This window comes from Scatophagus argus, chromosome 13 (assembly GCF_020382885.2).
Source record: "Scatophagus argus isolate fScaArg1 chromosome 13, fScaArg1.pri, whole genome shotgun sequence".
NCBI classification, from domain to species: domain Eukaryota; kingdom Metazoa; phylum Chordata; class Actinopteri; family Scatophagidae; genus Scatophagus; species Scatophagus argus.
Window position 1 is genome coordinate 3,598,153 of NC_058505.1, and position 26,708 is coordinate 3,624,860.

Genomic DNA, 26,708 nt, shown 5'->3' on the forward strand with positions numbered 1-26,708 from the left:
CATTATTACACTCTCACATGGTGCCATTACAGCTGAGAGACCTTAAAACCCGCCTCTCAGCGAGGAGACGGCACACTGACACTCAGACTCAATAGGAATGATGATGAAGCTATTGTCAAGTGAATGACTCACATTACACATTATCTTCAGCGGATGGATGCTGAAATGCATGATTGTCAATTTGAGAGAAATTCTTTTTTTTAATTTTTGGTGCTGATAATTATGAGACTTTCATGAGAACTTTCAGCATCAGTGAGCTCCTGTCCTGCTTTTTGTTTGTTTTGCTTTTTTTTAAAATCCATTTTAAAGGAAAATGATCCATCCCCAGTTGCATCTGATATTGTGATATCCTCTGCATGGTTTTTACTGTTGACCTCGGCTCTCTGAACAACTCAGCTGTTTTTGTTTTTGTCTTTTTCACACTGAAGAAAAGATTGAACTAATATTTCAAGCTGCTTTTATAATTTTGAACCACAAAACTGGAAGAGGAGACATTGTTGTCTGAACCAGCTGTTGTGATAATTTCTGATGTCAAAGGCCTGTTTCCACTGAACTGACATTAAACCTGCAGCTCACTGATAAAACTCCGCTCAGCTGCTTAATGGTGTTTATCAAGGCTGAAACATGTGACGCTCCTGCCTCTGTTAGTGCTGCATGTCACAGACTAAGTGTTGCTGTTAATCCTTCTCCATTATTATGAGCTTCTGCAAAGATAAATGGGTGATGAATGGGGTGAAAACCTCTTTGCTTTCAACCAGAACTTTTCAGGGGCTGGCATGTCTTTGAAACACTCGTTTGCTGCAGGAAGGCTGTCATTTGTCAGCTGTAATAGGAGGATTTTTAACATGAACATTACAACAGACAAGATCTGTGTGATCATATAATGTATGCTGTTTCTAGCTGCCTGCTTTTGGACAAAACCAGATCACCATCACCATCATCATCAAGTAATTTAATCATCATGTCATGAAACCTTGCATGTCATCCACACACAGGTCAAAGTAGTGCCTCAAAGTTGATTTGAAGTGTGAAGCCCTGACCTCATATGCTTTTGTCTGCTTTGTGATTGGTTGGCAGAGGTGTGTGACAGCGCACTGGTGTCCAATCTGCCGCCATCGTCCTTCAGAAGCTCCTCCCAGCTGTCCAGCAGCCACGCACCAGGCTTCGCCAAACTCAACAGGAGAGAAGGTGAGGAAGAGTTTATGCTTCAGAGAGTAACAAGTTACTGCACTTCACATATGAGATGGCAGGGATTATTGGTCCAAACTCTTGATTTTGAATGCCACCAGACTGACTGGAATTTTCTGTCACTGTCTGTTTTCTCACACATATTCAGTAGCTGACAATGTAGAGACAAACAGGAGATTGGGAATGGTGTGATATGCCTCTGGCTGGAACTGAACTGTGCGCTTTCCAATTATATGGTGTTAACTAATCCAACAGGATGCCTGAACTTATCAGTTTTTAACGTGAAATCTAATCTCCGACTAAGGCGGATAACTTTTCCTTTTTGTGTGAAACAATCTTCAGTCAGGAGATGGCAGGTTGGCAGAGATTCTTGCTGCTGCTTCAGAGAGGTGGGTTTTATGTGTCAGTCAGGAGATGGGCAGCAATCTGTCACTGAGGAGTTGCTCTGTAGCAGTTGAGCTCAGTGCAAGAGAGAATTTGTTTAAGCTCAGGACACAAAACCTAACAAACAGGAAAGCCCTTACTGGACTAACAGACAACTCAAGAGTGGCTTGTTTAGAGGGAGAAAGAGGATCGAAATAATTTCTAAAAGACAAGCCAAAATAAAAGTGAGAAGAGGCAATAACTGCTTTGTCTCGTCCTTATTCTCTATAGAAGCTGCATTGTGTTGCCAGAAGGATAAATGTGAGTGTTGTTTGTTCATCCGACAAGAAAACCCAGCAGGGAGTCCTCTTCTGGATGCTGATGTGAGGCTCTGACAAAATGAAGATCACGGTTTGTTGTGGAGCTTTCTGCAGGGAGTGAGCTTCACCCCCTTATCCCAACATCAAAGCTCAGAATCGGGGGGTGGGTAGGTTTGATCTGGATCTCAACCACAACTGAAGCTGAAGGAAACAGGGACTGAGGCAGAACACGGCTCAGTCCTCACTTAGTTTGATGGTTGAGACTTAATGCAGATGTTGGTTTTGCTGCTAAATGCCAGTTTGTTGTCAACCATTCTGACTCCTTCCAAACAACATCTTATGACTGACTGATTCAAGTGGAACTATGATTCACTCTCACTGCTCTCAACTTCATTTGCAGCTCAGATAAAAATCACCGTATGTGACCTGGTTCGTGGCAGACTGACAAAGTTAGCAATTAGCTGAACACAATGCTGCATTTAACTACGTGATGTTCCCATGACTTGGTGGAGACCAAAAACAGTGCCAAAAGCAGAGTGAATATTGGACTTATGGTGGACCCAAACACACCTTCAAATAAATGCTAATGTTAATGCTAACAATAAAGCAATTATTTGCTAGCACTAGTTTGTGTAATTTAGCAATATATGCAAAATAAATAATAATAATAATAATTTTGTATTATTTCCTCAAAATCCAGTCATGTTTTCAAAGTGCACTTTGGGAGGCTACAACCAACCAACTTCACCAAATAATACCACAACATCCACCCATCAGTCATTGTTCATTATAAATGGTGCACAGCTGAGATTCCTTAATTAGCTAGTCAGCAGCAGCATATTGGTGTGTTTTATTTCCTACAGCCCTGCTGGCCAGAATTTACTCACTTTGACAACTTCAGATTAGGTGTGAGGCATATTACAGCGTACTGCTTATTTTAAGATGGCCAAATCTATGATGGCATTTTTCCAAACAAATATCAACGGGACTTCCTCTCATTAATAATAATCAGGTCAGTATGAGAACATGTGGGGATTAGGGGAATTCAACATCATAACATCATAACCTATCACTGCCCAACTGTATTTTTCAAATCCGGCTTTAGTTGTTAGGTGGTTATAGGAGGGCTGTTGGTGTCACATTTTCCTCCCCGGCTGTACTAAGTGCAAAGCCGAAACAATTCCAGCTGTTTGCTGAAGAAATCAATGAATAAATGAACGACCCCTTCTCATTTCCATCTCATGCTGCTGCCGCGAACTCTCTGCCTGCTTCACTTGTTCTCAGAGGAGCAGCTTTGCTTTCACTTCATTTACTCACCAAATGAACACTAAATGAACAGATTATCAAAGCCCTGGAATAGCACCTACTTCATAAATACAGCTATTTTATTCATGGGCTTTGCCATCCTAGATATTCTATCATATCACAACACTGTAGATGTTTCTGTACAAGCAGGTGATGGGTCTCCCCTCCTCAGATACTTCATATAAACTAAACATTAAACTGATTCTTGCTAATGTCACTGGAGGTTGACCACAAAAACTTTTTGTCTGTTTATTTGTTCATGCATCAGCGATAGCCATAGTTGGAGACATCATGTTCATTGTTATCCACCTGTCCATCATTCTCATGAACTTGGTATCTCAGTAACACCTTCAGGTAATTCAATTTCAGTTTAATTCAATTTTATTTATATAGCACCTTATGCAATCAAAATTGTCTCCAGGTGCTTTACAGAAAGCCAGAGCCTGAACCCCCGAGCAAGCAGACAGTGGCAAGGAAAACTCCCTTTTAACAGGAAGAAACCTTGACCAGGACCTGGCTCACAAGGGAGAACCATCCTGCTGATAGTCAGATAGAAGAACGACGTGGTAATTTGTTCAGATTTGGCACAAAGCTGCATGTTGAGACAAGACCAAAATAATTCAGATTGCTGCTCAAAGATCAAGAAAGATCATGTTTTGTTATCTAGAAGTGCTTGTCCAAAAAACAGCTGGACTTTCTTGATGTTGGTTTATTGATCTAAAGGAAGTACAGTTGAATTTTGATGTCTCGATATAAGAAAATAAGACATTACTGACTCAAATCCATACCTACCAGACCTTTAGCAGTGGAAAGGCCCCCCTCCCTTTCAGAGTTCACTCATTTCTACTTAATGTTGCTTTCCATAAAGCAGAGGTGGCACTAGCCTCTGTGTAATTGCAGCCAGTTGATACAGCCTCTCCTAGTTTGTTGAGACTTATGGTATGCTTAACAGAATATGACTTGCCAAACTAATCAACACTCTTCCACAAATTCCCAGCTCGAGGTTGTGTTTTGTTTTGTTTTTTTGGCCACAGGGTTTTATCACTCAGCACTCAGCTCAGCAGTGATAAATGTGTTTGTGTCTGGAGTAAAGCATATGTGGAGATCCATCCATATTCTTTTTCCTAAACATGGCAGTTTCTTTGGAAAGGTGACACATGCAATATTTTGTGCATGCACATCATTTCGGCATCTGGAAGCCAGAATTGTTTGAAAAGCTCTGGCAGGCAGCTGATTGGAGATGAATGCCTCTTTCACCAAGAGCCTGCAGGATGAATGAATCTATTTCAGGCTTGCAGCTCCGTTTTGATCCTCAGTCTGTCTGGTTCTTCATTTTGAGTTCCCATTTTTCACTTTATCTTTCATTTCCCCCCTTTCTCTGTGCCATCTGCCTGACTTCCTTTCTTTAATTATCATCTTAAATTGTCGTCACTTCTTCTGCACTGCTCTGTTGTAATCATCACTTTCACTGCACGCGCAGTCACACTTCCATTGGTAAGAACTAATTAACCGGCTCTTTCTTCTTGCCAAATGTTAGTAGCACTCTTCATGTTTTAAACGTTTTCTTTTCTCAGGCAACGTTAACAATTATTAGTGATGCTGCTGCAATTATGCTGGAATAGACTTTAAAAAGAATTATTGTGCGAAAATAAGCACTGAGATTTAAAAGTAGAATTACACCTTAATTGGAACCTGTTCCGCTTGTCTGTATGGATTCCAGTACTGATTTACATGAGTGTGTACTGTGTTCCAGTTTTACACTTGAAATTAGTGGGGGAATGTGATGTACTTTGCCTGCAGGAGAAATCTGGTGTTTTCTAGCCTCCTGCTGCATCGGCTCCATTAGGTTCTCAGTCCGTTTGACATGTTATCAAGCTGCTGAAATTACCATCCAGGCTCGCTATTCTCATGCAAATTATGAGCTCTCACTTCAGGCCTACATTAAACAGTCTGCCTGTTACCTGTCTCTCCTCAGCCTTTTCACTTTTCTGCCTGTCTCTCACTGTAAGGGCTCGCTTCTTCTTCCACCTGTCCCTCCTTTTCCTTTCTGCTTGACTCTTCATTTTACTCCTGTCTCTCTCGTTCTATGTTCCTGTCCGTCCACTGTACCTGTCAGGTGGAATATCAGTGCATTATTAATGATCCAGAGGTCCTTTCTTTACTTATCCATCCATCTGTTTCTTTTAGAGAAGCTGCTGTCCGGAGCGGACTCACGTCAAGCTCGGTTTCCCTTCAGCAGTAACGCAAAAGGAGAGCCGTGCTGCATGTCCAGCTCTGGTTCTCACCTGTTACATGCACTGGCTGTACTGTTCTAATGACGAGGGAGACAAATTGAGCTGGTTTCAGGTGTCAGAGTCCTTAAAGGTGAGGTACTGAAGTCTTCATCAGGGATGAAGAGAGCAGTAAACCCACCTCACGTTAGGTTCAACTTTATGTTTTTTGGAACAAAAGAGGCCATTCATCTTCCAAGACAGGTTGGAAGTACACTCTGCTGTAAATTATCTTTACTTGAAGGTGTCAGCATTCCCATAGCAGCTGCCTGTACAACAAGCAACAACTGTTTCATTTTATAGCTGAGAAATGCTGGATGACGAGCTTTAAATTGGTTTGGGCAACTTTATCCCAGCTGCTCCTTATTTGGTCAAGTTAAAGAAAAGGAGAGTTTGATGTTCTAATTGGCCTGCACAGCGGACTTGTCACACTCTTACGTCTCCCGGTGGATGGTCAAAGATGGTTTCTTGACAGACACGGGGGTGAAAATGAAACCAGGCAGATCTCTCTGATTTAATGTGGCAGCCATGGCAGGAGGTGTTCCTTCAGCCATCAGCTCACTGCTGTTTCAATTATCTCTGACAGGGTGGACACAGAACTCTCTGTAGCGCCTCTTGGTCTCTAAGTTTTTCCCCTCTGTTTTGTCTTTCCCAGTCTAATCCTCATGAGTAAAGGTCAGAGTGTCTGCTCTCTTCTGTTCTTCTGTCACCGGTCACATCTGTTAGCCAAGTGCTTATTAGCTTTGGCCTTTAGCTCTTTAAAGATCAGGTTCCACCAGCCAGCAGAGCGACGCTAATTCATTTTCACTGCTGAGCTTTTCCTCTTGACCTGATATGGAGACTGTTCATTTTTCAATCCCACTCAAGGTGTGAAGAAACTAGAATTAAACTCTAAAATAGAATTAATAGTAATCACAATCCCAAACCGTCCTACAGGTGTTTGAGCAATAAATATTATGTCTTGCGACAGCAAGATTCCAGTACTTAGGATGTAGTGGACCAAATATTTTACCCTGAAATGTAAACTTTACATTTTACATTTACACTCTTGATACACTCCAAATGCTGTGAGCCTGTGATCCAACTGTTGTAGTAAGAATGTTCTTGGTTCTTGGTTCATGAACCATACTCATGGTCCTATGTGGACGTCTTTGGTGATGCACTTCCTGCTGGTCCTTGATTGTTGGGCCCACTTGACAATAACCCTTTGTCTGAATGCTGGACCAAACAAATTACACCAAAATGTCTACAGGCGACTCTTTTGTCGTGGATTATGATTGGATTAAAAAAGGCTTCATAGACTCATTGGCATCACACAGGCTTCAGTTCTGACTTCAGTTTTTGTCCATAAATTGAACAGCTCAGTTCTGTCCTCAGGAGGCTGAGGATAAGCTCTGTTTGAAGCTTTGTTTCGAAATACTTCCTGCTGCTATGAAAAAAAGCAGAAAACAAGATGATAACATGAGGACAAGTGACGTTTACACAGTTTGTTGTCTGTTCTCTTGTTGCTTTCCAGTGTTTGTGTCAGTGTGTGCGGTCTCTCCTCCTGTCTGTGCCGATGGTCATGTATATTTGTGTCATGCTCTCTATTTGTGTGTGTGTGTGTGTGTGTGTGTGTGTGTGTGTGTGTGTGTGTGTGTGTGTGTGCACTCAGTGGGACACTGGTCAGCAGCCTCCTCCTTCAGAATCGTCCATCTGGCGTTTTAGCTCTCAAATGCTGCTAAGAAAGTACTTTCAAAGACACACACACACACACACACAAACACACACATACACACACACACACCCAAAGACAAATGTAGCGACACTGAGCTTGTATATGGCTCATCAATAACACCACAGCCTTTACTGAAAGTGTTTTGAAATAAGACACATCGTTAGCAGCCTAATGTACAACTCGGCAGTATTAAACATGGGAGATTCTAGCATGTTTCCAACGCTCTTTATGTTCTCCACTTACTGACCTCGAATACATCGGATCAGTGTGTTATACCACTGCTCTTTATTGGTGATATGTAATACAGGATACATAGGAATCAAGGATACAGACCTGCAGGCGTACTGTAAAACTAATCAATGGTTGGCACCACATTCTCCTATTGATGATATTCTCTGTAGAAAAGGATCCAGACTTGCAAGCAAACTGTACAACTAATCAATAGATCGCACCACTGCCCCTTGGCAGTTCTATATTTAGGAAAGGATGCAAATTGTCTGGCATTCTGTGCAACAAATCATTGCACAGCCCTTCACCCTCGTATTGATGATGTGCTGCTTTGGAAATGTAAAAATGAGGCTCTACATTGATAAGTGGTGTAAAATTGTTTGTCATGAACTAAATCCAATAGAAGATGCAAGTGAAGGGTCTTGTTATGAGGACGTCAGGACATATGAGAGAAGAAATTTTTTCAGCGACTGAAATCATAAGCATCTAAAACCATCGCAAGCTTTGGCTTCAGCTCTTTTGGTCCAATCTGAAACATCTCATCAACTGCTGGATGGATTTCCATGAAATTTTGTACAGACACTCTAGTCATCCCCTGCCTCTTCCTCTAGTGCCACCGTCAGGTCAAATGTTTTATTTGCCCACAACTTTGTTTCACGATCAGCTGATGATCACAACTTTGCCATCAGCCTCAGTTGTAGGTTTTTAGCAAAACTAACTAAAAGGTGGTGAACAGAGCTGCTGTCACCTGTTGTTTGATCCTGTCTTTGTGTGCTTTATAATAAATACAGCCCCATTGAACTGCATCTTATGTAGATTTTCTGCTTAATTACTGTTTTCCCCCAAATTATTCAAAATAATTTTCTCCGTCTTACAGTGGCAAAGATGGGGTCACGTTCCATTTCAATATTCAGTCCTTCTTTGTAGAATGATAGTTGAGCTTACAGGTTAGAAGTCATTCGTAATGGTGCATTTGTGTGCTGAGGAAGTGAGCGAAAAAGGAAAGACAATCTGTCATCCAGAAGGCCTGCTAAATAGCACAATATTGTCTGGATCCAAAGACAAATATCATACCAGGATGAAACGCTGTGAAGGTTTGTAAATTGGAAAATAGTTCAGAATTTAGGTGTTCGCTCTGTTGAATGTCTTCTTTTGATTTATGAAGACGAATGGACTCCAGCGTGCATGGTGTCTAAAATGGCTATTAGGACAGCAGTCCGAGTGCATTACACTTTTTAAATTTGATTTCTTACTCTAAAAAAAAAAAAAACTCCTGCAGTGTCTTGGAATGAAACCAATCATCTGTTCTCACACGTCAAGAAAATACACGACACTGTGTTCAATTACTGCACTGAAATGGGTTTAAAACTGTTGTACGTGTTTCACAAAAATGTGCTTCATTCTGGCCCCGGCATTACAATGTGATGTCAGGTAAGACTCAAAGGTCAAGCAATTCATTCCTCCAACACAAACACACCAGTGACTCAAAAGCTTATTACATCTTTTACCTTGTAGGCTGACATTTAATAAATCAATCTTTTCTTTCATTTTCTCTCGCCCTGCAGGAGCTGGAGGTTGGTCTCCTCTCACCTCAGACAGGTACCAGTGGCTGGAGGTTGATCTGGGCGAGCGGACCAAGATCACCGCTGTCGCTACCCAGGGCCGCTACGGAAGCTCTGATTGGCTGACGTCCTACCTGCTTATGTTCAGTGACACGGGACACAACTGGAAACAGTACAGACAGGAGGACAGTATAGGGGTGAGTCCAGACTGCAGTAAATCTCTAAGTCTGCAGGTGAAATCTGCAAGGTCAGGCTGGTTATTGCAGACAGTGTTGTTGCAGTGTTCCTGTCCGTCTAAACACAGTTTTAATGTAGTGGTTTTTCACCTATAATAGACAGTGCCTTCATTTATTTAGCAACAAATCACAAACCTGTGCTTGGGAGCCATCAAGTGATTGCACTATGCTGTACAGTGCCAGGTAATATATGTAAAAATGAGTATCACGCAGGTTCATTAGAGCTCATTTTCCTGGACAGCCACAGTCGTATTTACAGTGGATGTGGTGTTTAGTAGCGTTGGTCTGTGGGGATCATTCCATCCCAAGGAGATAATCACAGTCATCAGGAGCCTTTGACTCCACATTAATAATGGATGAGGCGATGAAAGAGCTCTGCTGACTGTGCAGACCTGTTGCCACAACACTTAAGCTTCTGCTGATTAACACAGAGCGGGTCAGAGAGGCAGCCAAGCGTCACTTTCCTGGCTGAGATCAGGTGGTGCAGCCTGGAGTGACGAAAAACCAATGAGGAAAACTTTCTACTGAACCGAACCTGTGGTGCTTTTACCCCCAAGTTCGATCCCAGGCGTCTGTTTATTTTTCTTTCAACAATGGCATGGAGTGGAGAGTGGAGAGTCGAGCTGAGGTGTTCATGGAAGACAAAAGCAGTACGTTTTGCCTGATGTCTTTTATTACATGTCAAGGGTTATTGGATATTAGAGGGACCTTTGGGGCAGTTCAGCCGTTATATCTGGTGTGTTTAATCCGAACACTATAGAACACGCTTTAGAGCTTCAGAGTGTGAGCTCCTGGTAGGCACATTCAGGCCAGCTGATTGCTCCTGTTTCCAGCCTTTATGCTAAGCTAAGTTAGCTTTGTCCTTGGCATTCAGTCATGTGTCAGCTTATTTTTTCATCTTGTTGCTCATTTAATGTCAGGTTGAGGCTGTTTTATTCAGATGGCTGGATAGCCAACAAGGATGTGACATCACATGCGTAGTGTGAATATCATCCCGGGTTTGAAGAACCTTTTTAAGCAGTGATGAAACACAGGGCTGAACAAGCACGCCAGGTCCTTTCATGTGCCCCTTTTCTGGTTTAATTCAGTCATAAATGGAAAATTGCTCAGGTTTCAGACATAAATCATGTAAGAAAGATACTTTCACATAAGTAACTCACAACATTGAACCATAATGTCAGACACTCAGCTGCTCTGTGCAGGGCTCATTAATGAAGAAATCAGTCAGTTGGACAGCAGAGGCAGTGAGGCAGCACCTCCCCTCTCCTGGCAGACACAGCACTCCTCTTCAGTGTTTTCCCGTCACACAGGTGTCATGTTGGACTCGTATTTGTCCCCCCTGTGGTGATGGTACAGGGTTCAGTAAACCACCACAGGAATACTGAGTAGTTTTGATCGTGTTTGAAAGCAAACACAACAGTTCAAAATATGTTTCTCACCTGCGTGCTCCTCACGAGAAGTTAAAGTGTAGTATGATAATATTTGCTTGGGCGTTTATCCAGAGTAAGAACACATTTGTTACTGCGATGCAGAGAGGAGCTTTTCATGAGGAGCAGAGCCGACGTGGTTTCCTCATACGGAGGGAAGCCAGCTGATCTCAGCACTGAGGATCTTCTCTGAGACAGCAGAGAACGACTCCTCACGGCCTAAAAGCAGGTTGATCTGACGGCCTGCGTAGACTGAGCACAATCCCAGTCACATTTCAAAGCGTCTCTCAACTTCTGTGTTTTAAATCAGCTCGGCTTACAGAGTCTGTCAGAGGAGAAAGTTGATGTCGGAGCTGCTGGATCAACCACACACAACATGCCAAGTGTCTACACTACGCTCACAGGGAAAGAGGAAGGGATGATTTGTTTTTTTTTTTCACATTTCTGTCTTTTTGTTAGCTCTGAAAGGGAAAAGATCCAACCTCGCCAATGTTTCAGCAGGTGTGTTCACTCTGCATCAAAGTGGTATGGATGGTGGTTAACACAGGTGTAAAGACCATCTCCTCCTCTCTGTCCTTCAAACAGACTGGGAGACTCAGATCATGTCTAAAGGAGGGGAAGCTGCGTTCAGCTGTCTGCTCTGAAAAAAGCTGGCACGTGACCCAGTCTGACTGAGTCTGACTGTACAGTACATTCACATCATGTATAATCACACACACTGAAAATCATATTTACTGGTTATGATTTCATTATGCTGTTGTTTGTGTATCCAGGAGGGAATTTCTTCATTTTAGCTGAAAGAGCAACAAAAGATTCAGATCAAGACTCTCTCTCTCACACACACACACACACACACACCATACACTATGTATGATAAGTTACACAACACAATGTCTCATCATTATATGAGCCGATCCAAATCCAGTCTGTTATGATTACAGAGGAATTAATAAGTTAATTATGTGTCTAAGCTTTTATTCAGCACTGGGAGAGCCAGTTAACCTGCATGTCAACTTCAAGGGAGGGATGTAATTAGGATAGATTGCCAGATGGGAGCGATGGAAAGAGATGAAAAGAGCGATCCATCAGGCATTCGGCCCAGAGTCTGAGAGGGGAGACTCATCAATCCATTCCTTATATCGCTGGAAATGATCATCATTGATTCATCTTCCGACTATCAAAATCCAGAGGAACATCATCAGGTGTTGCAAATCCTCATAACTTAGCCGCTGGAAGCAGATCTTTTTTTTTTTATTTTTGTTATCAAAAAGTTATCAATCAATAGTTAAAATATTAGAGTGTTAATTGAACCAAAAAAATGTAACCTTTGCTGAAGTTGAGTTCAAGAAGTGAGTAGTAGAGAGTAATAATTTGTACATGAAGCATGTGACTGAAGTGTCCATTGATGCTTCCACTGAAGAGACCAAACAAACAGAAATGCCGTATTTCACGTTTTTCATCTTATTTCATAACATTTAAGTTGGACTGCAGTTCTTTTAATTCAATGAGCTTGTTGCACCTTCTTTTTATTCAACAGTTTAAACAGCACCAACTGAAGGATTACGACCACCAACTGTTAAACTTGATGCACTGAACTTCTAATATTGCATAATAATTAGCATTTTTTAATGGTGATTTTCTAGAAAAATTGTTCTGCATTTCGATGGAAACCTGACCTGAATATTTCGTCATTGTGTGTAAAAGTAAAAAGTAGTCAGTGATCATGTTTTTCTGGTGCTGGTGTGCTGTCAGTCTTTTCCAGGTAACAGTAACGCAGACAGTGTGGTTCAGTACAAGCTGCAGCAGCCGGCGATCGCTCGCTTCCTCCGGCTCATCCCTCTGGACTGGAACCCCAGCGGGAGGATCGGACTCCGGCTGGAGACCTACGGATGTCCTTATGGTAAGTGTAATCATTTTCACTGTCCTGACTGGAGTCTCCAGGGTTTTCATAAGAGTCAACAGTTGCTGCCTCACTGTAGGACAGTCCATGTCACCCCAGCCAACTGTGGAAGCCATACAATTTACTGCAATTTACTAAGTTACACATTTTTAAAAAATACATACTGTATATTTACATATGTTTACTTGTAGAGCTATTTATGCGTATAGATTGTTTTTGTGTGTTTTGTGTTCATATCTGCTCAGTCAAACCCTTTGGTCACTTCAGCTTGTTGCTTCTGCTTTTTTCACTTCACTTTTCTGCTTTCTGCATTGCAAAGTGGGCATGGTTTAAGGACCTTAAATGTTTAAGCATCCTGATGTGACCATGAAAGTCCTGACTGATGTCTGTCTCTGCGTCTTTCAGCCTCTAATGTTGTGAGTCTGGACGGCAGCAGCAGCAGCCTGGTGTACAGGCTGAGTCCCAGGCCGAGGCGGACGTCCGGAGACGTCGTCTCCCTGCAGTTCAAAACCATGAGGAATTCCGGGACGCTGCTGCATGCCGAGGGAGAGGGAGGACTCGGCCTCAGTCTGGAGTTAGAGGGAGGGAAGCTCCAGCTGATGCTCAGACGAGGTACAGCACAACAGATATAAAAACAGCAGGCAAACACGTTTCTTTCTGACAGGAAACATGACGTTTCCATCTGTATCATCCAGCGGAAACAGAAACAGAAACAGCTCTGTCCAGTTAGCCACTTTGTGGACTTACCGGTACTGAACATCTGTGAGAAGTGGACAACGATATCAGCTCTATGAAATTACTTTGGCTGGCGTTTTTGTTGGTTGAGATGGGCGACACGCATGCTGTTGCCTGATTGGTTTGAATCCTTGCTCATGCTGTGCTGCTGCGTCTCACAGCCATGATGGATGATATTTGTTCACTGCAGCATGTGTTAGGGCATGGCCTACAGTCTGTACAGAGGTGTGTGTGTGTGTGTGTAAAACTGAATCAACTCGAGAGAAAACTGTGAGTCCTGACTGAAGCACAAACCAGGCATTCTGCACACATTTCTTTTCTTTTAAATGTGCATACTCAAGCAAATGCTGATTACTGTTCTGACGTATTGTGTCATATTTTCAGTAATCTCATAATATCATGACACGAAAATAAATCAGTGAAAGATAAATATTCATTTAATTTATTTATAAGTTTATAAGTACTGGTCAGTATTTCAAATGCACACTATATGGACAAACGTATTGGGACAGCTGATCTGTTTCACCAACAGGGACTTTAATGACGTCTCATTGTAAACACTCAGACAGCTTTGCAGCTCTAACAGCTTCCACTCTTCTGTGGAGGCTTTCCACAACATGTTGGAGTGTTTCTGTGGGAATTTCTTTTACCAATTCCAGTTCATCCCAAAGGTTTTGGATGGGGTTGAGGTCAGGGCTCTGTGTGGGTCAGTCAGGTTCTTCACATCAAACTCATCCAACCATGTCTTTATGGAGCTTTGCTTTGTGAATTCAGTGAAAAAAAGGTGTGTCCAAATACTTCTGTACATATAGTGTGTTAGTTTGACAATCCTCAACCCCAAATCTGCAGAACTTCAATCTGTGTTACAGCTCTGACAGCAAAATATAAGCGATATAAGCAGTATTTTAATTTTTTTGATTTTTTTGGTTTATTTGTTTTTATTTGTTTTTGTTTGTTTGGTTGTTGTTATTGTTTTTTTTTTTTTTTCTTAGAAATTGCTAAGTGGGAAAACCGGAGCACCCGGAGTAAACCCTGACACCTGAGCAGATCCTCACCCTCCTCTCACTGCTGAGGTGCATCCAGTCCTGCCTCCTGTCGAGGTAACCTCCTGCTCGAGCAGTGGAGCAGGAGGTTACCTCGACATTTAGGTAACCTTCTGGTTCCACTGCTCTCCGTTCCTTAACAGAGAGCAGTGGAGGAGAAGAAAACTCATTGTTGAGGCAGAACTTAGGATCATTATTGCATTCATTTGAAGGAAAAATAAAAGGCCAGACATTTTTTTTTTCTTCAAGGTGAATTTTGCGTTTCACCTTCACAGACACCAATCCTGTGTTTTTTGAAGAGTCCAGTGAAGGGCTTAGAAATGGTTTTGCCCAGACAGGAGAAGAACCTGCAGATGGCATTGCATTTTTTTGGTGATGCCATTAGGTGATCTTTGAAAGAAGAGGCAATGAATTCTTCAATCTCTGGATTCTCTGCAGTCAGTGAACACAGCACTATTTGTGCACTGCCCCACTTTTTACACAAGTCATTGAAAACAGCCTTGTTCAGTTTCTTTAACGCGTTCCGTTTGATATGTAGGCCTATGTCTGCACCCTCCACTTTGCTCCACGTTTTTTCAGAAAGATTCCTGATGATTTCGTCCTTGCTGGTAGGTATCATCTTGGCCTTGCTGAATGCCCGCCAAACCAAGCTCTGAACAAGCAAGCTGACGAACACTTTGTTTTTTTCTGTCTGTGCTGAATCCTGTTTGGGATGCGTCTCTTCACATTCTGAGGCCATCTGTGGTGTAAGTACTGGTAACGGTAATAGGACCGGTGACTCAATGCCCATTAAAGTGTGTATTATTCTTTGGCTGTAACCTCCAGCCTGAGTGTTGAACCACCAGCCCATCAGTACCAGGATTCTCCACACTGTCTTCCAAGTCACACTCCTTTTAATTGGTTCTGGGGTAATCCTGGGCATCGTCCCATTGGTGATGTGATTGTAGAGGAGATCACTGAGTTGTTTTGTGAATATCAGGTCTTTTCCTCTGAAAATCATTTTTAGCTTATTATACCCACAATGTTCATTTCCACCCTGCTGGTTTTCATTGGCCAGAGAGTCGAGCAGAGAGTCAACGCCAACTTTGAATAACTGCATTGGCCGGTTACTTTCAGTGATGCAGCCCTTTTGGAATTTGTCCTTCAGCTCTGTCGCTTTGTGATATATCAAAACCTTAGCAAAACACTTTGTGAAAAAGGTCTTCAGTTTGCTTCCAGTTCCTTTTAAAGATAGTTTCCACTTTTGTTTTTGTTGTGGTCTTGGATCTGCATCATCCATCTCCTCAGAACTCTTAACGTTTTCGAGAATTTCCTGCATAATGTCATGAACAGCAGCTCTAATCTCCTTTGAGCTTTCATAATGCAGTTGCTCATAGTTCGTGGCAGGCGTAATATGGAAAAGTGGTTTCGTGATTTGAGTCACCTCATTTGTGATTAATGTATGGATGTCTACAGTTGCTGATTTTACAACTGCGTTCTGTGATGAAACTTTCTCTGGGGTGATTCTGCTCACTTTCACTGCACCTCCACTGGCCGGTGACTGGCAACCATCCTTGTTGTCTTCCAAGTCCTGCTCTTTCAGCGTTGCTTCTTCTTCTTCTTCTCCTTCTTTCTCCTTTCTGCGTTCTTGATGCGAGCCCCATGCTTCTATCTTGGTTATGAATTTCTTTAGCATTTTGCTGGCATGACCAACCATTATATTAAGTCTGCGAGGAGGAGTGATGTGCTCACACATTAACAGCTCTGCAGAGCTGATGGGTGAACGGGAGATGACAGCGTTGACAGTTGCTGCAGTCTCTTTAGCCACCAAGTCTGTGAGTTGTTCAGAGCTCCTGCACTGGACTTGGTCTTTAATGCCCAGAACATCTGTAAAACTCTGATGGAGTGTGTCTCTGAGACTGGACTGAACGAACTTCTCAGTCACTTCTTCATTAAAGTTCTCCAGTTCCGCAAACAAGGCTTTCGACACATGTGCTGTTATGTCTAAAAGCAAGTCTGCCAACATCATTTTTGTGGCAAAATCAGGGGAACCTGATTTCAACAGCCTCCACTGTTCTGCATTCATCCTGTCAAAAAAGGATTTGATCAGTGGGCGAACAGTTTTGACACCAATCAGTGGTATCACTTTTGTCTCGGTTTCTTTTTCATCCATAGCTACCGCTGTCGTATTACGATCGATTTTCTGCGACGCTTCGCAAATTGTTATCTCCTTGTCTTAGTTGCCCGACTTCGGTCAGAAGTCACAAAGATTCACACCAGCATTTATAAGGATCGGATGACATATTAGAACTAACATCAAAGGATCAAAGCAGAGCTCCTCCTTCCAAAGGAGCATAGCAACCGTTGCTATGACAGCTTTTGTCACTGGAAGCTCAGATGGAACCTTTGATGTATGACATGAATTTTTTAAACTTTTAAAAACAAACAAAACTATCCCAGTGACTGTTGGGACTGTAGCCATAAAACCAAAATGCCTGTTGTAATTAAATTATCTACCGGGTCAAAAGTCCACGGAACAAGTGCATTTAAAGTGTGTTCAAGTCCCTTTTTCTTTTTATTTAAAAAAATAAATAAACTAAAATCAGTGCCAAGATAGAACGCACAGAGCCATCTGCACCACATGAATGCCTTAATTTCAGAGTTTTTAAGCTTTTAGTATTTTATGCGGTACTTCTGTATGTTTCACTCAGAAAAACACATTTTACAGAAGCTAGAGTTCTATTTCACTACCTAAAAGTGCAAAGTCACCAAAGTGTAATTATTAAAGACGATTTTTCCTTACGGTGAGAGCAAATTAAAGCCACCCAGAAGAGAGAATAAGGGGAGAGCCGCTTCAGATTAACACCGAAAACAACAAACTCTCTTTTTACTCTCCTTGCTCTGCATCTCTTACAACTCCTGTCTTCCTCCCTTTCTGTTACGTGGTTTGTCTCCACAGGTCTCCTTTACTTCTCCATATCATCATAGTTTTATGCTTTGTTTTCTGTTCTTCTCTTGACATTTTGTCATGATATCGCTGTTCTCCCCTTTTTCTTCCTCGGCTGGATTCCCTTCACTATTATCTCTGCATTTCATTCCCATCCTTTCCTTTCTTTTCTCTCTACATAGGCTTTTTAGGTTAAAGATTGTGTAATTTAGATGATCTGTTGCGTGCACTGACGCTGAGATTGTGGTTTGTCCGCTCTGCTTTGTTACCGCTAACACAAGTCTGCACTAACGCAACCCCCAGAGCAGATGCAGGTTGCTTTATGAGGCAACTCTGAGTAACAGCCTAACTGTGTACTGGATAAGAGTGGAAACAAAACAGTAATTAGGTGGAAACCTGATGGTGGATTAACTATTTTTAATGTCATTTAAACTGTTATGCGAGTTCTGTACACTTATGCTTATCAGTTTGAACAATTTCATATTCAGTTATAACAGTTTTGTGTCACCATGATTTCATTTTAATATTATTATTTATTTCATCCACCATTTCTTTAATGCTGAGATGCGTAATTTAAAGACCATCAGGGTGTCTTTTCTATCTGTGTTATGATATTAAATCCAAATTAAAATCATCTTTTTTTTTCGGCATAGCAGTTAAGCAGCCAATTGATAGAAGCTTCTAACAGCAAATAGTTCCTGTTGAAACAGCTGAAATAAACATGATGGTTTAAACATCTGCTATTCAAAACCACTCTCCTCTGCTTTACATTCATCAAAATGTCAGTTTGCTGTATTGTGTCTTTGCTGTCTCATAACTCAATGCGGTCCTTTCTGTTGCTTCAGTCATATTAACAAATATGTTGGGTCCTGCTCCAGTGCAGCATGTAAAAATATCAAACTATCAGACTTGCTCATGTCCTCTGACATTGACAGTGATGCAAAATTTATGCTGATTTTTAAAGGCCTTATGTGAAATACATTTTACAGAACCCCCGAAGTATCTTCAACAGCAAACTGTGGAACACATCCTTCCTACAAGATACAAACCTTCGAAAGACAGCAAATCTTAATGGTGCATCAGTGTGCTAAAGTATTTGTTTTCCCAAAGTGTCTTTACTGTTCAGAAATTATATGTGGAGCTGTTTACAATGACAGCAGCTCCTGTCTGTGCCGGCTGACCACACTGAAAGTCACAGTGAACAGCTGTGACGATAGCGCAGACATGATCTTCAGCTGAGGCTGTAAGAATGAGACAATCACATCCAGTCTGACGGTCCTTGGAATCAGAAGAAAATGCTGTTGTTATTATTTTTTTATCCATAATCATGCTTGCTTGACTTTCTCATACAATATGATTTTCTGGGTTTTTGTAAAGCTCCAAACGCTTCAGACAAACATATTGAAATTTTTTTGTGCACATTCGTGCTCCAAAGGTGAAAAATGTTTAGATTTTTGGGACTCTGTGGCCTTTCCTCTATGCCACCATCACTCTGATCTTTAACATTTTCATTTTGCTTTTTAATATCTTCTGCGTACATTCAATATTTGTTGCCACCCCCAACCCCTTCACAGTTCATATCACACTCCTGGTCTGACAGTGGGTTTTACATGCAAATTTACAGAATTTGTTTTCCAGTTGGTACTATATTCTCAAAATGGGCTCAAATATCAAAAATAAATTTGTCCATCATCTTCCAAACTGTTTCTGGTTCTCTTTGAAGTTGGAATTGTCTCTCCCTAAAGAATATCTAATACATTTTTAATGGCCAACTGTATTCAGCTCTTTCTGCACCTCCTTCTCTCAGCAGAAATACTAAGTTTCTCTCTCAGTACTTTGGGGGGATGCAGAAATGGATCCACTAATTTGGACCTGCTGGTGCTCATCTATCATTAATGATGTCTCACCATGTTTTCCTCTGCAGTTTTTTTTTTTTTCAAATGAAGGATTATTAAATATTTGGCTTCAGTATTCAAATTCGACTATGCAGATATCCTGTGGTCCCTGATGAGATGGAACAGGCTGACCTCAGTGTGCTCCTCCCTGTGGGACTCTGACAAATTAAAATATTCATCACAGCAAAGAAGCTTTAATTGTTCTCGTGTTCACTCCTCTGAGCACTGGGTCAAATAAAGGGAAAACAATCCTCTGACTGAGATCAGACAATCCTGTTTTTATATACCATCCTCCTAATTGCTCTCTTCTCCACCTCATCATCTCTCCCAGGTAGGACTTCATCCTCCGAGCCCCGGCGTCTCGCTTCACTCGGCAGCCTGTTAGACGATCAGCATTGGCACCATTTAGCAGTGGAGAGACGCGGCTTTCACCTCAACCTCACTGTGGACAAACACACCGAGAGGGTTCAAATCCCTGCAGAGTTCAGCCACTGGCACATCGAGCAGGTTGATAACACAGAGAAATCCATTATACACAGACTGCATACATTACTGTGTCAATCCAATACACCACACGCTTTTTTTATGGAATCGGAAAACTGTAACACTGCTAAATATGCAGACCCAGAGGAACGCATTGTACTTTCATTATTTAATGCGACTCTCTGTGTGTGCTTCTGTGTGTTTATGTCCACATACAGCTGAGTGTGGGGGCAGTCCAGAGCCTGGATTCTCAGAAACTAGTCGTCTCCAAGCAGAACTTCCATGGCTGCCTGGAAAACCTGCTGTGCAATGGCCTCAACCTGATAGAACTTGTAAAGCACAAAGACCACCAGGTTACTGTTATGGTAAGTCAACTAAGTTAACCACATGGATCTGAGCTCAGATCTTCTGTGATAATGAAATGGTGCTGATTGTAGGGTTAGGGTTAGGGTTAGGGTTAGTGTAGTGCTGAGTGTAGCCAGCTAAATATTTTTTTTATCAGGAGGGATTATTTGTAAGACCTTGATTTAGTAAGTGTAAGTGTAAATTAATGCCATTAAAAAGGAGATGCAAGAGCCTTGAGTTAAAACACGTGACTACCAGGTTACTGTGGTGCCAACGTGAAATAAAAAGAAACATTAAAACACAATCACCAGTGCTTAATACTGCACAGTTATTAACATCAAAAACACACGTCTGCAGACATGGGAACATCCAAGAGGATACTATGAAGCCAGGCTGTGGACACTTATACTGAGGTCTACTGCAATATCACGTCTCTCTACAGCATGTGGAGTTTCCAGTCCAGTCTCTTCTAACTCTCTATTCTTAGGCTTTTATCTGAGAGGTACAGCACCAATGATGGGACAAGGGCCACTGACACAAAACTGGCAGACTGCCTCCATAAAATTCCTTTTGGCCAAACACTGATAAAATATTCCTCTTGGTGTTTTTGTGACTTTGTGACCAATTATTCAACAAAGTGCATACACATCCACATTGTCTTTTACTGGTCCTCTGGATCATGTTTTAAGTATTAGGTTTGTTTTTCCATTTTTTTATTTATTTGTTTATTTTAAATGCTGATCACTTGTGTGAATATATTTCCACTGAGTGTGTGTGTGTGTGTTTATTTCCCTTTGTTCTTGGACTCATTCTTAGTGATGAAATATTGGCTTTACTACTCAGGCACCGTAGTTGTTCTGGATGTCTTTCCCGGTGCTTAATGAAGCCAAGGCAGAGTATAGATGTTGGTTAGAGTCTCTAATGTCTCCTCATTTTGGCCATTTGGACCTTCATAGTTTCTGCATTCACAATGACAGGAGCAAGATCATCAGAGAGTGCTGTGAAGAGTTTCTGCAGGGAGCAATAAATGCTTCCTTATTACAGCAAAGGCCCAAGCGGCAGGAAAGACACAGATTCTTGGTAAAGGGGTTCAGGGATTCACATGCATGGCTGAAGAACTAATAGAGGCAATTTTATGTTGGTACTGTGGCTCTTAAGGTACTACCCTTAAGTTATGGTCCAATTTAGCACACAGACTAAATGGAGCTTCATACGGCTCTGTGAGGGGGAATTAATAGCCTACAAGGAGATGGAGGACTGGTGTGTCAGTGTTGTGGCCCCGAGACATTTGAGGGTTTTTAAGATAACTTTGTGTTGTACTGCAGCACAGACCTCTCCAACATGAATTATTGTACATCAGTTTAACTGCACCACAAAGGGCTTTTAGATGTCATCTGTGTTTCCGTAGCTTTATGAAGATAGCGATATTCCCAGCAGAGAGCTGCGACTGTAATATATTACTGCTGCAGCCTGAACAATGGACCTGGTGTCATTACCACTACTCAAAACAATGGTCTGTAACGGGGATGTCACGATATTGTAGTACTGGGTTTACGGTACACTCTCTTCAATTTCCATTCTTTATCTCTTTTACTTTCAAGCTGGCCGACTTTGATATGTTCAGTTTGCTCTTCTAATCTTATTCTCGCATCGCTGTTATCATTATGGTAATACTGATGTCCTCTTTAAGGAGACTTGCTGATGAGATCATTGTGACAGAGGTCACATGAGCATCCCCTTTGCAACTGATTAATATTCATGTTTTATGTTGTTTTATCTCTCTAGTAATCAGTTTTCTGTCCCACCTCCTCTCTCTGCACTCTGCATGTTTCAGGGCAATGTGACCTTCTCTTGTGCTGAGCCAGTTTCTGTGGCCGTAACGTTCCCCGGTCCCCGCAGTTTCCTCCAGTTGCCGGGGGCGACGGCGTCCCCTTCAGGGGGCGTGTCCGTGGGGTTTCAATTCCGGACGTGGAACAAGGCGGGGCTTCTGCTCACCTTTGCCCTGCCTCAGGAAGGGGGCGTGGTCTGGCTTTACCTGAGTGAGGCCCGACTCCGGCTACAGATCCATAGAGCCGGCAGGGCACTGCTGGAGCTCAGTGCAGGTCAGTCTATACCTTAATCCCTTCAGCTCCACATCCTCTTCTAACCACCAACAGTCTGACAAGGATATTGAGTCATTACTCTGTCAACCCATAAGTGAGTGAGACAAGCCCCTAAACTTCCATGCATAAAAGTAAAAAGGTTGTCATGACAACGTAATCCTAAGCTTTTAAAATACAACATAAATCAGGTGAAGTCAGTGCTGCTACGTCAAGCAGTTTATGCAGTTTGTGTAGCAGCAGATGCAAGAAAATTCTTACTAACTGAAGCAATAAGTCCTTAAAAGACAAAAGTAAACTAAAGCAGGATTTTAATTTCTAACCAATGGTTTTTATCTGTGGGAGTTTTATCAGCTATAGCTAGCAAGTTAATTATGCTAATATTAGCTCCATGAGTTGATTTAAATTTCTTTCCAGATATATTGTTTCCATTTGTTAAGGACTCTTGGAAAAGGGGTATTAGAAATGAAACTGTTGACCACTTATATCATTTAATGTGTAAAAGAATAATGATAACTCCAACAAAGAGCAGACAAAGCCACCAGTGCTGCCTTAAACGTCATTTTGCATTAAAACACATAAACACACTGTTTGATCGAATTCCTCTCACTTTTGTTCTTCTGGTTTTGGAAAGGTGATATAAACAGATAACAGCCCTCAAAACTCTCCAAATGCAGGGTATCACACACTGCGGCTGTTTAGCAATCAGTTAATTCTAACTTTCTTCTCTAATTAATTCTAATATTATCCATCTCCTGTATTATCCTCGTGGCCAGAGCTCTAATCGCACAGCCACGTCACTCTGGCAGGCCACTGTGCAGCTAATGGCACTGTAAGATGATTGGGGTGTTGTTCTGAGTAAACTACTGTCAGTAAGAAAAATAGAGGAGATAATGAGATATCGATCTATTCCCACAACCCCTAACAACAAGCTGATTCACAAGGCAGGCACAGCCAGACTGGTACTTGTTGCAGGTCAATCACACAGTGAATGCAGGAAGTAAAGCAGACGCCTGTGTGATCTGCACTCACCTGCACCTGATGATTTGTCAATCCATTTGTACCATATCTACCCACCAGCAGGCGATCTTTACTCGTTTAACAAACCAGGTTTTTAATACTGAATGATAATGTTGTTGAGAAAAAGACATGATTTATGAACTATTTCCAAACAGTTAATTTAGTGCATGTATGGCAGGTGTCAGGATATCTGATTTGGTTATTACATGAGTGCCCATGCTTGGCTTCAGCCTTGAAAAAAACAAAACAAATCATAGGTAAAAATCCTGGGCATTTCATTCTTAGGTTCTGCTCTAAATGACGGCCAGTGGCATTTGGTGGAGCTGAACTCCAGACTAAGTCGTCTGAGCATCGTTGTGGATAAAGAAGAAGGAGGCAGCGCTCAGGCCAGCCCTTCGTTTCCTGTGTCCATAGAAAGTCACCTCTTCTTTGGAGGTAAGAGAAGAAGAAGTCAACTGTTTGTTCCCAGTATAAGAGTGATAATGTGGACTTGTCTCGGACTGATGTTCTCCCTCTTTTCTTTTCAGGCTGCCCTGCCGAAGATGAAAGTCTGGAATGCAGAAACCCCTTTAATGTCTTCCAGGGCTGCATGCGTCTCCTAACTCTGGACAGCCAAATCGTGGACCTGATCGCAGTGCAGCAAAAGCAGCTGGGAATGTACAACAACCTTCAGATCGACATGTGTGGCATCATTGACAGGTCAGTTTGCAGAAGAAAATCTTTGACATTTGTTAAGACACAACCTCCCACACAAATTGCATTGTACACTAATTGCAACCTGTCTTCATAACTCTGACATCTGAGAGAGTCCGACATGGAGGAAGCTACCCAACAGGACATGTGTCCATTGAGTGCAGTGCCTTAACCATTTGGCCATCCTGGTGGAATGAGTAAATATTTCAGTAGGTCAAAAGCCGATCTTGTGAAGATAAAGATATAAACAGAAAATGCCTATGAGTGCTTGAAATCAATATTTCATTGGATTTGAAGCCCGGTGACTAAACAACAATGAGACTGGGTCAATACGTCAGGAGAAACTACCAAGAGTTGGTATGAACACAGAAGGACATTTCCTCAGCTCAAACACAAAACCTTAACCCCTCAGCCATGCTGGAGACTTTGGCTTTTCAGTAGCAAATAAATTTCAATGTGAACATGAAATTTTTATCTCCCCAATGAGTCAGTCAGGAGTATGAAAACAAACACACCTTTGCATGTTGACTTGAAAACAAACTCTATGCTATAAGAGCATTGAACCTGACTGAGAATTTTCTGTACACATAAAACTGTTTCTGCTTTGTTTGTCAGTCTGATGTAGTTTTTATCTAATAACTTTTATAAATTGAAATCCTGAATTGAATGTTACTCCCTGTAGCTAAATACCATGTTTGAAGCCACAAGGACTTATGACCACTGCATCTTGAATGCAACACCTTCATCTCTCATCTTTTCAAAAGATCAGTTTCTCAAAATTCTTCCCTACATACCCCTCATTACTGACTACCAGGAGTGGGGTTTGAACCCACGAGGGCTTTCACCCATTGGATCTTAAGTCCAACGCCTTAACCACTCGGCCATCCTGGTGGCTGTAAGCAAACAGTTACTTCAAATACTCGCTGAGTTCAAAGGTATTTTTCAAAGATGATTATAGACGGTAAGCTCAGTTATATTATTTGTCCACACAACAATATTTTCATTGGTTTTTAAGTGTTCTAACAAACACATATTGTTATGTTATTATAATTTAATGTTTATTTGCTTAAATCATCAGAAACTGCCCCAAACTAACCATCTGAACTAAGGAGAAGGAAATAATTTGTTTGAAACCTGCTGTTGGTTTTAGGTCTCATCTTCAGCCTTTCATAATGCAGAACCTACAACAGGAGTGGGATTTGAATGCTCGAGGATTTGTGTACCTTGCATTTTTGAGTACAGCACCTCGACCAATCAGCTGTCAGGGTTGTTTATTTAACAGTGGAGACAACATCTCCCACGATCCCACGCTACTTCACGTCCCAGCACACTACGCCCTTACCTGTTTCGATTTTTAATTCGGAAAACTAGTGAAAAATCTTTCCTCTGCAGCTTCCAAGCAGAATTTAATAAAGTGTGCCTTCCTGTCACAGTACGGTAAAACAAAACACCAGCAGCCTTGTTGTTCTGTCAAACACTGTGTTTTATTGATTCTCAAGCGGAAATGTTTCTTCTGTCCGTGATTGTTTTGTCATGCAACATTTATGAGAAACAGCATTTTCTTGTTTTGAACATTTTTCTTTGCTGGTAGAGTAATATATTTGTGAGCTGAAGCGAGGCAGCATTTTAGAGACACTCATGCGAGCCACTCACATTATCTCCAATGCGAATTCACAGATATTGTTCAGCGGTACAGTAGTATTCCTGCTTATATCCGCCAGCTGTTCCTGAATGCAGCACAACATACAGTCTGATCTTTTTTCAGCCCTTCAGTGGAGGCTGTTACAGCAGCAAACTACTGACCATTATTTTAAAATAAGGTATTCAGCAGTCACATTTGAGTGTCATGTTCAGACATGTTTCATAAGTGGTTATGTCGTGTGCTGCTGTTGTCTACTTTCATTTATAATTCATTTCTGCCTGTGATTGACAGACACAAAAGTTGAGCCATACGTCATAATAAATGTAATTATAGTAATGTGTGGGTGTCAGAAACGTCAAATTACATTATATAAAATGTCAGAGTTGTTAAGGTGTATTAAATAAAAGGTGGGTTTGGACTGTACAGCCTTCGCCACGTCAACCCTTCGATGAAGACGAGAGAAAAAGACTTACTGTCTGACATGTGAAACAAGCAGATGAACTTCTTCTCCAGTTGATATAATTAGAAGACTTAAAGACAGAAACATCCACAGCATTTCCATCCATCCATCCATTTTCTATACCGCTTATCTGTGAGGGTCGCGGGGGAGCTGGAGCCTATCCCAGCTGACTACGGGCGAGAGGCGGGGTTCACCCTGGACTGGTCACCAGTCATCACACCTAGGGGCAATGTAGAGTAGCCAGTTAACCTAATGTTCATGTTTTTGTGGGAGGAAGCCGGAGAACCCGGAGAAAACCCACGCAACCACAGGGAGAACATGCAAACTCCACATAGAAGGGCCCAGCCTGGGATTCAAACCTGGAACCCTCTTGCTATGAGGCAACAGTGCTAACCACTGCACCACCGTGCCGCCCACCCACAGTACAACCTCTGAACTTGTGTGAAGCATCTTGAGTTGAATCGAAATGAACTGAATAGAGAGTAAATTTGGATTTCATGATAAATATTTTCAGTGCGAGTCATTGAAGGTGAGATGATAAATATATCATCAGAGTGATAACTCAAACCTGAGGAGATGAGACAGAAACAGAGATCAACAGAGAGATGAGGAGGGGAGGGCTGAACAAATTGCTTGCTGTTTTGGCGTCACGCCAAATAAGAGCGCAATTAATGACACAGTTACAGCAATTATAAAACCTCCTCTAGGGCATAACTCACACACACACACACACACACACACACACACACACATCTTTGCCAGATAAGGAGAATCTGCTCAAGTGGATTTAATTAAATGTCTCCCCGTTTCTGCTTTCATCAGATGATCATTATTCAGCAGATTCGTGTTCC

The 26,708-nt window shown here is 41.8% G+C and overlaps 1 protein-coding gene and 1 non-coding gene across 3 annotated transcripts in view; one reads left to right on the plus strand and one right to left on the minus strand.

Annotated features, from left to right (window-relative positions):
* LOC124069513 (contactin-associated protein-like 4) overlaps positions 1–26,708 on the plus strand; it is an 81,330-nt gene that overhangs the window by 19,457 nt on the left and 35,165 nt on the right. For both annotated transcript variants that reach the window (XM_046408734.1, XM_046408735.1), the window contains exons 2-10: positions 1,078–1,188; positions 8,957–9,150; positions 12,369–12,516; positions 12,922–13,128; positions 19,447–19,622; positions 19,817–19,963; positions 21,778–22,045; positions 23,348–23,497; positions 23,590–23,761. In XM_046408734.1, the coding sequence (XP_046264690.1) occupies positions 1,078–1,188; positions 8,957–9,150; positions 12,369–12,516; positions 12,922–13,128; positions 19,447–19,622; positions 19,817–19,963; positions 21,778–22,045; positions 23,348–23,497; positions 23,590–23,761 (1,573 nt within the window). The remainder of the gene's footprint in view (positions 1–1,077; positions 1,189–8,956; positions 9,151–12,368; positions 12,517–12,921; positions 13,129–19,446; positions 19,623–19,816; positions 19,964–21,777; positions 22,046–23,347; positions 23,498–23,589; positions 23,762–26,708) is intronic.
* On the minus strand, positions 24,564–24,646 carry trnal-uaa. Its single transcript has one exon. It is a non-coding gene; the product is annotated as a tRNA-Leu (tRNA).